A 13406-nucleotide genomic window follows, 5' to 3' on the forward strand; every position below is an offset into this window, starting at 1 on the left:
TTCCGTCGGACTCGGACATATTATACTTTCATGTGGGTTATACTTGAACCACATGATTGGAAGGTTCGGAAAACAAAGCTTATTTTTCCTAGAAATTGCCCTTATCATTCACGGACATTAAGGAGGATGTTTAGAGAAGATGGTCCTAATTGAAATAATATATATATTTAGAATTATTTGTTGACTTAAGCTTGAAGTAAGCTTGCAGAGCAAGCATAAGAAAATTAGGATTAGGCTTTATATATTTAGGAGTTATCTAAATATATTTTATGTGTTTCTCCTAATAGGAATAGGAGTTATAGTATAGTTCTTTTCTTATTTAAGGAGATGTCAAGCTGTGACATAACTTAAAAGTTTTGAGATTGAGAGATTAAGAGTTTTAGGTTTTGAGAGATTTTCCTAAAGAAATAAAGAGAGTGATTCTTTAATTTGGTCTTGATCTTTATAATCTTGAATTCTATATTTGGTATCAGAGCAAACAACAAAACACACAACCACGTTCGAAGAAAGAGCCATGGGTGACATTGTTCCGTTTGTCAAAACAAGTGGAGGATCATCCTCTATTCAATGCCCTATGCTCACGTCCACAAACTACACAGTTTGGGCCATACGAATGCGATCGTGTCTCCGTGTTCATAAGGCTTGGGAAACAGTTTCTAGCGGGACAACGGATGCTGAAAAGAATGACATGGCCATCGCCCTGTTATTTCAGTCTCTGCCCGAAACCCTTGTTCTCCAATTTGGACAGCTCACATCGGCGAAAGAGGTCTGGGACTCTATTCAAACAAAATATGTTGGAGCTGAACGAGTGAAGGAGGCAAGACTACAAACCCTTATGGCAGAATTCGATCGCATCACGATGAAAGAAACCGAGAGCATTGATGACTTCAGTGGAAAACTTGCCGAGTTAGCTTCTAAGACATCGGCTTTGGGTGAAAACATTGAGGAACCAAAACTTGTAAAAAAGTTCCTCAAGAGTCTCCCACGAAAGAAGTTTATTCACATTGTTGCCTCTCTTGAACAAGTCCTTGATTTAAAAACCACTAGCTTCGCAGAGATTATCGGACGTCTTAAAGTTTATGAAGAAAGAGTGTGTGATGAAGAAGACAGTCATGAGGAACAGAGCAAGCTAATGTATTCAAATTCGGATAACTCCAACTATTCAAGAGACGGAGGCAGAGGTCGTGGAGGCCGTGGACGTGGACGAGGACGCGGAAGGAACGGAGGAAGAGATTTGTCTCAAATCACATGTTTCCGTTGTGACAAACTAGGCCACTATGCTTCGTCCTACCCAGATCGCTTGCTTAAGTTACAAGAGGCACAAGAGAATGAGAAAACAGATAAGGATGATACACAAACAGCGGATGAACTCATGATGCATGAAACAGTTCACTTGAATGAGAAGCATTGCGTGCCTAGCAAGTTTGAGACAAATCTTGACGAAGAAAACGTGTGGTATCTTGACAACGGGGCAAGCAATCATATGACTGGAGATCGACGATATTTTGATACTTTGGACAGCTCAATCTCTGGAAAAGTAAGGTTCGGTGATGATTCTAGAGTCGATATCAAAGGGAAAGGCACAATTGCTTTCATTGATTTGAATGGAACATCACGGATGCTGACGGATGTATACTTCATACCCGACCTCAAGAGCAATATTGTGAGTCTTGGACAAGCTACGGAGTCCGGGTGTGCTATACAACTAAAAGGAGAGTATTTAACAATGTGCGATCGTGATGGAAAGTTGCTTGTAAAGGCACAAAGGAGCAAAAACCGGCTGTACAAAGTGAGGATGATGTTAAGGGACAACGCTTGCTTGTATCTAACCAGCATGAGTGAGACAAGTCGATGGCATGCTCGTCTAGGTCACGTGAATCTTGCAAACCTGAAATCAATGATAGACAAAGAACTGGTGTTAGGTGCTCCGACCATTACCATTGCCAAAGAGATTTGTAGCTCATGCTTGCTTGGAAAACAGACCCGACAAGTTTTCCCACAAGCAACCTCATATAGAGCGACAAAGCTCCTTGAACTGATTCATGGAGATTTATGTGGTCCAATAACACCAAGTACAAGTGCTGGCAATAGATACATCTTTGTTCTCATTGATGACCATTCCCGATACATGTGGACTACTCTCTTAAAGGAGAAAGGAGAGGCGCTTTGCAAATTCAAGACTTTCAAATCCATGGTTGAAAAGGAGTCAGGGGAGAAGATACAAACCTTTAGAACAGATCGAGGAGGAGAGTTTGTCTCTTTGGAATTCAACACCTTTTGTGAAAATCATGGCATTAGACGTCACTTGACTGCTCCTTACACCCCGCAGCAAAATGGAGTAGTGGAGAGACGTAATAGGACGTTGATGGAGATGACAAGGAGTATATTGAAGCATATGCATCTTCCAAACTACCTATGGGGAGAAGCTATACGACATTCTACTTACATTTTGAACAGAGTCGTGACAAGAGCACTCAAAGATCAAACTCCTTATGAATGCTTTCGAGGGAAGAAACCGGATATTGAGCACATCCGCATCTTTGGTTGTATTGCTTATGCAAAAGTCGATAAACCACATCTAAAGAAGTTAGATGATCGAACGCGCATACTCATTCATCTAGGGACAGAACCTGGATCAAAGGCATACCGATTACTTGAGCCTCAAACAAGAAGAATTGTCGTTAGCCGTGATGTAGTGTTTGATGAATCAAAAGGTTGGGAGTGGAGACATGTTGATTCATCAAAGGAAGGGGATGGAAGCTTCAAGATTCATTTTACTGAAACAGGAAATCACGGTCTTCGTGATATAGAAGGGAGAGAGGATCAAAGTGATCAAACTGAAAACAAAACAGAGGAAGAAGAAGACGATCTCGATCAAATGGAAGAAGATGTTCGGGATGAAGAAGTTTTTGCTGAGGAAGATGGTAAAGCTGAGTCAAGTATTCAGTCTCCGGTTTTACGAAGATCACAAAGAGACAGGAGATTGCCAACATACCTCAAAGATTACATCTTGCTTGATGAGAAAGAGGTAGAACTGTTATTGTTCTCTTTAAATAACGAGCCAATAAATTTTGAAGAAGCTAGAGGTTCTAAGGAGTGGACTCAAGCTTGTGAAGAAGAGATAAGCTCCATAGAAAAGTTCAAAGTTTGGAATCTAGTTGAGCTGCCACAAGGAGTCAAACCCATTGGGTTAAAATGGGTGTTTAAGCTCAAAAGGAATTCGGATGGGAGCATTAACAAATACAAGGCTCGGCTGGTAGCTAAAGGATATGTTCAAAAGTTTGGAGTGGACTTCGACGAAGTGTTCGCACCAGTAGCAAGAGTGGAGACAATAAGACTCCTCATCAAACTCGCGGCTGCACATGGGTGGCAAATACATCATCTCGATGTAAAAACAGCCTTTCTTCATGGAGAACTTAAAGAAGATGTTTATGTGTTCCAGCCTGAAGGATTTGAGATCAAAGGAAAAGAAGAGAAGGTGTATAAGTTAAACAAAGCTTTATATGGTTTGCGACAAGCACCAAGGGCATGGAACAACAAGTTAAACAAGCTTCTCCTAGAGCTTAATTTTACTAAGTGCAACAAGGAGCCTACTGTCTATAGAAAGGAGGTTTGTGAGCATCTTTTGATAGTAGCTGTTTATGTTGATGATCTTTTGGTCACAGGAACAAGCATGGAAGTGATTAACCAATTTAAGGTCGAGATGTCATCTAGATTCGACATGAGCGATCTTGGAGTATTGTCATACTATCTTGGAATTGAGGTGATGCAACACAGCGAGGGAATCACTCTGAATCAAACACGATATGCACTAAAAATCTTAGAAGAAGCTGGAATGAAGGATTGTAATCCAGTTCACATTCCAATGGATTTTGGCTTAAAGCTTGCAAAATTTGCTCATGAAAAGGAAGTCGATGCAACAGCTTTTAGGAAGAATGTTGGGTGTTTTAGATATTTGCTTCATACAAGGCCGGATCTATCTTATGATGTGGGAGTCCTAAGTAGGTTCATGCAAAGCCCTAGAGAATCGCATGCAGCTGCAATGAAGCAATGTCTTAGATATCTAAAAGGAACCACAACTCTTGGCTTGGTTTACAAACGCTGCACGAGTATACCAAAGATCATTGGCTATAGTGACAGTAGTCATAATGTTGATCCGGACGATGGAAAGAGCACAGCTGGCCATGTGTTTTACTTTGGAGATAGTCCGATATCTTGGTGCTCGCAGAAACAAGAAATTGTTGCATTATCATCATGTGAGGCCGAGTTCATGGGAGGTACCGAGGCAGCAAAACAAGCTATTTGGCTCCAAGATCTACTAAGTGAAATCACATGAAACACATGTGAGAGGGTTACAATACGTATAGACAATCGCTCAGCCATTGCATTCACGAATAATCCGGTGTTTCATGGTCGTAGTAAGCACATACATCGACGATACCATTTTATAAGAGAATGCATTGAAAATGGTCAAATCGATGTTGAACATGTTCCGGGGAGTGAGCAAAAGGCGGACATTTTAACTAAAGCACTTGGAAGGGTCAAGTTTAAAGAGATGAGAGATCTCATTAGTGTTCAAGACTTGAAGAGTGATGGATTCAAGCTTAAAAGGGAGAATGTTGACTTAAGATTGAAGTAAGCTTGGAGAGCAAGCATAAGAAGATTAGGATTATGCTTTATATATTTAGGAGTTATCTAAATATATTTTATGTGTTTCTCCTAATAGGAATAGGAGTTATAGTATAGTTGTTTTCTTATTTAAGCAGATGTCAAGGTGTGACATAACTTAAGAGTTTTGAGATTGAGAGATTAATAGCTTTAGGTTTTGAGAGATTTTCCTAAAGAAATAAAGAGAGTGATTTTTTAATTTGGTCTTGATCTTTATAATCTTGAATTCTATATAGTATAGTTCTTTTCTTATTTAAGGAGATGTCAAGGATCAAAGTGTTGTATGTCTTAATTTATTAGGATTAAACTTATATATAGTTGGTCGTTTAGTCATAACTCATTCATGGATGCTGCCTTCGAAAGTTTAGGAAATAGGTTTAAATGACCAAATACGACTAACCATGTACATATAATAATGTTGACCAAATACGATAAATGGAATTTTTACCGTCCAATATCACTAGTTGTTGTATACATAATACATGTGATGTGATACGTGAACAGTTGACTAATGGAGGCAAACGTTTAACAAATTGGTAGGCAATTAAAATAAAAAGCATTAATCATAGAAGTGATCAATACATACATTAATTAATGAACATGTTGATACATGTTTATAGAACCTAAATTTTTATAACTCGAATCTTTAATATATTGTAGATTGATATATTTACGTATATATTAATTAATCTATAATTTATATATCTCAATCAAACTAACGTTAAAATAGATCGTTTGGCACGTAAAGTATGTAACGAACCGTTTTTGAGATTTTAATCATTCTACAGTTTTCTTTTTGTCTTCGAAGCTGAATAACAAAAACAAATATGTGTATATCCATTTTGTAAGAAGTCAGATGTATAATCTCTGAATAACCCATTTAGATATTCAACAAAATATCTAAACAGTAGACTCACAATATATATGTAAATATATTTTTTTGGTAGGAAATATATATGTATATATTAGATATTTAATCAATAAATGGCTCCTTCAATTTTATAATTCTCTCTATTTATACTTATTTTAATTATCTACAAATATAATACATGTATATTTTAATATGCATCTAAAATTCATATTATAGCTTAATATTTCTTCTTAAAAATAAACACAAATTTTATTTTTATTTGCTGTAATATCATAACAGCCACCGTTTGTAGTATTCATTTTTGTCTGTTAATCAACATGCTAATCCAAAAATTTGAACAACCATATTTACAGTCCATATAAATAATGTAGCTCACCAACCTCCACACTGCGGGAGCTTCTTTGGATTAAGGACAAAGATAAAATCTTACCTCCAACTATTAATTTTTGTTTACAAAACGTTTTCAAATGGGGTTTTAATCGTCCTTCTTATTTTGTCGGTTAATCAACATGCTAATCCAAAAATTTGAACAACCTTATTTACAATCCATATAAAAAACGTATATAAATCACTACGTTATTTTTTCTTATATTTTGTGTATATGTAAATCGTTTATGACTTTATGCATCTCATTCCATTACACTAGGTATGCTCTAACTCTAGCATAATCATCTTTTAGATTATCACAAATTTGTAATTTAGACTTTTTCAAGTTTTTGACATGAAATGGTGATAATGTACTAAAAATGAATTGGGACGTGGTGAGTACTATTCAAGCGTAATCGATTCCAGCTTTTCTCCTTTATTGAGAATGGCGAATCAAGATTTATTTCAGCTGAGAGAAAACAAAATACACTTAACTTGATAACAAAATTCAAAGAGTATGAAATGCTCATACTTCAAAATCATCCCTTACGCTCCACAAGTCATGGTAAGACAGATGTTAGGAATTATAATTTTTCCAGTATTGAAATTCTTGTTCCTTAGAAAATAGAGGCGAAGAATCTCGGCTTGTTGTCTGGTGAGAAGTTATTGGAATTTGAGTAATAGTTGAGACTAAAAAAAAATTAGGAATTTGTTGATATGTGGCTTAATCCAATTAACAAAAGAATATAGAGCAAAAGTTAAAAAAATTGATGCTTGAAGGTCGAAAAAAGAAAATATTAATTTAAGTTGTTAAAAGTACTAAAACATATTATAAACATCTAAGAGAAGGCCACGTGTTGTGAACCTTTCATATCAAGAAAATGTAGGGTTTTTGTTCTTTTTATTCCAACTAAATGATTGCTTACAGAAACTCAGAGTAATCTCGGATTTACATAGCTTTTTTTTACCACTAGCTATAGTCTCTCTCTTCCTTATATCATCGACTCTTCTCTCATTCCCCTTTTCTTGCTCCCCTCTTATCAAAACTTCACCCCCCAACAAGAAAATTTAGAGAGAGGAAAAGAGATAACGAGAGACAGAAACAAAAACAAAGAAAGAAAGAGAGAAGAGATGAACCTTAAAGAAACGGAGCTCTGCCTTGGCCTCCCCGGAGGGGCTGAAACCGTGGAGAGTCCGGCCAAGTCCGGTGTTGGGAATAAGAGAGGCTTCTCTGAGACCGTTGATCTCAAACTCAATCTTCAATCTAACAAACAAGGACATGGGGATCTCAATGTTTCTGGATCTATCAAAGAGAAGACTCTCCTTCAAGACCCTACAAAGCCTCCAACTAAGTAAGTTCTAGTAAGACATTTACACAATTTCTCAAAAAAAGATCCAAAGATGTCGAACTACATACATGTGAAATATTTATGAATATATATACATAGATAATAACATTATTGGATGTATATATGTTTGTTATTTTGTATGTAGAGCACAAGTGGTAGGTTGGCCACCAGTGAGGAACTACCGGAAAACTGTTATGGCTACTCAGAAGAACGGTGAAACGGAGGAGACAATGAGCAGTGGTGGAGGAACTATCGCCTTTGTGAAGGTTTCTATGGATGGAGCTCCTTATCTTCGTAAGGTTGACCTCAGGATGTACAACAGCTATAAAGATCTCTCTGATGCTTTGGCCAAAATGTTCAGCTCCTTTACCATGGGTATTCATTTACAAAAACATAAAAATTAAATTTCGATTAATAGTTTTAGTTTTGTTATATTTTTTATAAACACAAACAATTAATTGAAGTCAATACTCTTGATGATTTTTTTTTTTCATGTCGGCAGTGAGGTCGTTTTAATTATATGTTATTTAACTAATATACATAATAAACTTTTCGATTTTTGATGATTCAAAGGGAGTTATGGAGCACAAGGAATGATAGATTTCATGAACGAGAGTAAAGTGATGGATCTGTTGAACAGTTCTGAGTATGTCCCAAGCTACGAGGACAAAGATGGTGATTGGATGCTCGTTGGTGATGTCCCTTGGCCGTGAGTTTTCTCCATCTTCTTGCCTCACACTCTTTATCATTATTTTTCATCAATAATATACGAAACTATTCTCTAACTTCTTGATAAGACCACTATTATTGATACTAATGATTAGAAAATACCAAAGGACAATCAAAATCCATGTGTTATAAATACGCACAAGTTGGCATGGGACAGAACTAAAAGAATAAGATGTTTAAATTATATGTTTAGCTCATTGTAGCTGGCACTGTAATATCTTTTTCACTATTATCGTTAAAGTATGTTTATTAATTTCAGTATATAGAGATTTCTATTTTTAGTAACCAAAACATATTATTGATTTCAGGATGTTTGTTGAGTCGTGCAAACGTTTGCGCATTATGAAAGGATCCGAAGCAATTGGCCTTGGTACGTTTTGTTCATTGTTCGTTTCTTTCAGTCTCATCTTCTTACAAATTTGTAGTTCCAATGTTTATATGGTTCTTGCTTTTGGGTTCCAGCTCCAAGAGCAATGGAGAAGTGCAAAAACCGATCCTGAACAAAGAAAATGAAGACAATAATGGATTCTTGATTTTATTTTTTTAATTTGTATTGTTATATATGATCATATATATGTGTGTTGAAATTTTAAATATTAATGGTATATAGGGTAATAGTATTGTTTACGAAAAAGTGGTCAAAAAATTGTATTTGATCAGAAGTCGAAAGTTTAAATATGTCTGTGTTTCTGTTTCTTCTCTTAATTAAGTAGAAATTAAACTTTAAGGTGTAATTGTGATAGTGATTCTATAGAGTTCTTTTTTCCCTTATATGACATACATATTCAAGTTTTATAATAGTTAATAAGTTTTACGTTGATTACTAGTAAAATTTAGGATCGTGCAAAAACTTCTTTGCTTTTAATTTTGTGTTTGATTTTAATGGTATGAAACTTAGGAACGAGATCCTACCACAGTTTACTCTTTTGTTCTCTAATTATGTTAGGAGAATTTATTAAATTCAGGACCCATGAAAGCAGTGGGGGAACAAGAGCATGTGCATGTTCATGGGTCTTTCAATTCATCCCCATTATGTTTATGGCACTCTATTTCCTCGATTATGAGTAAAACTTTATATTTAATATCTTTGCACTTCTTCTTTTATTAATAAAGAATATATATATATATATATATCATGTTCAGAAAGTTTAATTATCATATTCCCGATCAGTTAAGCATAAAGAAATGAGTAAACCGTGAACCAAAGTGCAATATGATAAACCAATAAAGCCATGAATAAATAAAAAATTGTCATGAACAAGATCGTAGCAATGTAACCTTTTGTGGCCCTGTTGGATCTCACACTTGGGTTTTAACCCTGAAAGAGTCCATTGTCTTTTAAAGGAAGTGATATATAAACCCTAGGAAGCTCGATCATTATCGTCGTTGAAGTGTCCTAAAGAAGCAGGCTTCTTAATATCCATCAAAGAAGGCTCAAAATCAGATGCAATGGACAACGAATAGTCCAGGAAGGAGAAAGCAACAAAGGACGTAGAGACCGTCGAGGGCCTCGTGGCAATGGATCAGGTATTCAGGTTGATATGATTTTTTGTAGCCATGTATATCACTCTTTATCTTAACTTTTGTTTTTTCGTAATGTAAAGCATAATTTCTACTATTTTTTTATTTTATTTTTGTTAACTTGGTCAAAAAATTTCCTATTCTTTTATCATATGTACTTTTAACATCTTGCACTATGACTTGCGGTTTATGGTTGTAAAACGAAGTCTAGTCGAAGTGACAGACGTTAAATAGTTTGATGGTCGAGTTTACCACTTGTAGGCTATATTGCCTTGTTAATTAAATTCTCTCTTTGCAAGTTACGTTTGATAATGTTATTTAGCAAATTTGGTGTTTTAGACAAAACTTTGTAAAATATGACTCTGAAGAAAGAAAGCAATGATTTGGATAGGGGTGGGCTTTACTCTCATTAAAGGCCAACTTCAAGATCCAGTCAAGAAAAGTCTGTTTTAGAGCATCTCTAACAACAAACTCTTATTAACAAATTTTTATCAATAAATAATGATTAAATATAAATTAAAGTTTTTTAAAAAGTGACAAGTGTCGAGAAGGAGAAGCGCAACCAATTTTTTTTTTCTTGTCCAACAGTTCCTGACCAATTATACCATACCACGTATGCTAAGAACCAATTCTTAAACCTATTTTTTGAGGGTCGATCTTTACCATTTTAATTGTTTCTGATTTATTTTTAATATGTTTTAAGCTAAAAACCCAGCTAATAACTTTACTTTGGAGTTGCTCTTAGTCGGCCAGACGCTAGAGAAGGAGAAAGAGTATTTTGGTTAGTTTTTAAGAAGAACGAACCAAAACATTTTCTTATAAATAAGAAATTTATCGTATAAAAAAAACATAAGAAAATATTCCGTAAATGACAAAAAAAAAATAGAACATTTCAATTTTCAAAATATATGTGTTAAACGTAAAAAAAAAAACGTATTTTTTACTGAGTTTTTCTAATCACAGTGAAAAAAAGAAAAAATTTATATTTTGTACAATTAAAATCAAAGTTGAAAACATTGGTAAACCTTAAAAACGTATGGCAATTTTATCACAGCGTATAAAATCTAATTATAACCCTATCCGATTTAATGCGATATTTAGACGTTAAATGAAAGAAATATATATTGTATATGTAATATAATGTGAAACTAATGAAGTGACATGCACATCTTTATCAAACAAAATAACATGATGTATAAAACAAACTAATACATTGCGGTTTTAAGTTGAAAAAGAAAAGGAATAAAAGAATTTTCTAAGTTTGGTAGAATGAACGTTTTATTTAGTTTCTTTGCTAAAAATATTTAAAAAGTTAGCCTAACGTTTAAGTGCAATTTCATGAATGGGTTTTAGATAGGTTTTAAAACAATTAAAATTTTGTGAGTGGGTTTGAATTACCTACTTTACTAACATTATAAAACAATAAATAAAAAATACTATGAATCTCTACTAAAAGTTAAACATTTATATATATATCATTAATTAATTAATACAAATGATAGTTTTGCTTTTTATCATTTCACAATTAAAAAAAAAAAATTAAGAAAAATGATGAGAAAACTGATGCCCCATCGGAACCATACCACCACCGTACATCGGAGCTCCTCCGCTTCCACTTCCAGCTCCTCCACCTTCCTTATCGCCTTGTCTCCCCGCCGTAGTAGTCTTCTCTCCTTCAACCTCCCTATACTTTTGCAGATAGATCTTGAGAGGTTCCACGTAATCCTCAAACCCTAGCGTAGTCATCGCCCAAAGAAGATCATCGCCGTTGATCGTCTTCCTCTTCTCTCTCTGACACTTGTCAGAAGCTTCGCCAGTGATGAAACTTATGAACTCTGATACACACTCTTGAACCGTTTCTTTAGCGTCTTTGGAGATTTTGGCGTTCGCCGGAAGTGCTTTCTTCATGATCCTGCTAACGTTAGCGATCGGTAGAAACCTGTCTTGCTCACGAGTCGAAGCATTGCCGCCGTCCTTGTGTCCTCCTGAATCGTTGTCCGAATCCGCCATCTGAGATCGAGGAGACAAAAACACAAAAAAAGGGTGGGAGAAAGAGAGGTTAGATGTTTTGGGTCCGTTGGATCAGTGAGGATAATAATCGTATCGTGATGACACGTGGGTTGTTATCGGTCGTTTGTTTGTCGATAAGATTATTACAAGTGGATGTTATTTGGATAGCAAAAGTGATAGAGAGACTTGTGTTTTGTTAGAGCAATGGCATTGCTAGGACTGAGATTTAGGTCCCATTGTTATTTTAACATTTTTTTTATGAAGGAACAAATGTGTAGTTTGTATGTACAAGCATCAGTGTCCTACTTATTTTGTCCCACTAATAAAAAAATTAATTTTTTTTATTAAATTAATTTATTGTATAAACCATGGCTATAACACAGTTGTATAAACCAAAAACATGAATCAATTATAATCTCAGCAGCCAAAGAACTTTCTCATTCAGACATCAGCTACGGTTTAGTTGTTATCCCTTTGAGAGATGGATAAAAAATGGACTAACAATGAAAATTTTACCCAAGATTGACTCAACTAGAAGGTGTTATCTCCTCAGTAGCTGAAGGAGTCTTCTTGCTGATAGGTCCTAAAGAGACTTTAACCTCCACGGTTCAGCTCCTCGGTTATTATCCCTGCTTTAGTTTCAGATTCTTCTTGCCTCGTGCAACTATAACAAAAAAGAGTATTGCTAAGTCACTCAAAACCCAGACAAACATTACACAAGTATCCAACCGCGCTATCACTAACCGGCAAACAAAGGTCACATAACTGAGTTGTGTAAACAACAATTCATTACTTCATTTCATTGTCATCACTCACTGGCAAAAATGAATCATGTAATCAAGATGTTAATACAAAACCTTCTACCTCATTTGCAACCACAATCACAAACTCTGTTACCGATTTCAAGTAGGTTTTATGACTACCTCCTACACTAGATAAAAACTTACCAAAGGATCAAAAGGCTTGCCAACAGTTGCAATAGCAGCAACACGAAGATGTCTCAAAACCTCAACGAACTGCCTATAAACACTAACTTGAAGCTTAGCTTTATCAAAACTATCAATAAGTGGTAAAAGACTCCTCATAATCTGAACTTTTGCATTAGACTCAGTACTAAGCATGCAGAACTAAAAGTGGAACATCAAAAACAAACCCAATGCTGAACTTCATAAAGACAACAGAAACAGACATCATATATGTACAAACAGACAATGTCAATAAGCAACTGATACAGGCACTGCGAATAGAGTCCATAAGCAACTGATACAGGCACTTCAACTTTCATCTTTACTCTGAAATTCTCCATAGAGAAAGGTTTAAAACACTTATAGAACGTTCTTGACTCAAGAAAGCCCACTTAATAAAATAGACTTCAAGTTATCTTTTAAGAAAACAAAATTCACACTTTAAATATAAACATGAAAAATGCTATCATCCAATTCCAAACATAAACATTAGAAGAAGTAAAAAAACAGCACTGTGAAGAATTGACATGAACACTAAAAATCATCAAATTTGACTAACTAAAGCCACATGTTAGTAAAATCATCAAATTTGACTATCTAAAGCCACACTAAACCAATCACTGGTACTATAACATCATAAACTAATCAAAATCAGTGTGCAATTTTGTAAAATTTGCAAGGAAAGAATCATAGTTCTAAACAAAGGCAAGTATGTTTCGTAATATATAGCCAAAGTTACATCTACAATTACTACAAATTCCTCAAGTCAGAGAGCAGAAGAATTAGAATCGCCTACTTGCATTCTTGCCACTCCATGAGAGTATCAAATCTTTTAAATACTGAAGATTTTAAGGATCGATTTGGTAAAATTAAAGAAGGAGAGAATCTAGAAGAAAGAGTCGAAGGCTTCATCGGAGAAGAAGAAGA

General features: G+C 35.1%; 2 protein-coding genes across 2 annotated transcripts; one reads left to right on the top strand and one right to left on the bottom strand.

Moving 5' to 3' along the window:
• The first annotated feature begins 6906 nt into the window (after positions 1-6906).
• Positions 6907-8738, top strand: LOC17878625 (auxin-responsive protein IAA14). Its single transcript, XM_006284414.2, has 5 exons — positions 6907-7257; positions 7400-7629; positions 7828-7963; positions 8292-8353; positions 8446-8738. The coding sequence occupies exons 1-5, from the start codon at positions 7037-7039 to the stop codon at positions 8481-8483; spliced, it is 687 nt and encodes a 228-aa protein (XP_006284476.1). The 5' UTR covers positions 6907-7036; the 3' UTR covers positions 8484-8738.
• A 2243-nt stretch (positions 8739-10981) lies between these two features.
• LOC17880503 (nuclear transcription factor Y subunit B-3) lies at positions 10982-11793 on the bottom strand. Its single transcript, XM_006285353.2, has one exon. It carries the CDS (start codon positions 11512-11514, stop codon positions 11044-11046), a length of 471 nt encoding a protein of 156 aa, XP_006285415.1. The 5' UTR covers positions 11515-11793; the 3' UTR covers positions 10982-11043.
• Positions 11794-13406: the final 1613 nt, after the last annotated feature.

Source organism: Capsella rubella, unplaced genomic scaffold (assembly GCF_000375325.1).
Source record: "Capsella rubella cultivar Monte Gargano unplaced genomic scaffold, Caprub1_0 scaffold_7, whole genome shotgun sequence".
NCBI classification, from domain to species: Eukaryota; Viridiplantae; Streptophyta; class Magnoliopsida; order Brassicales; family Brassicaceae; genus Capsella; species Capsella rubella.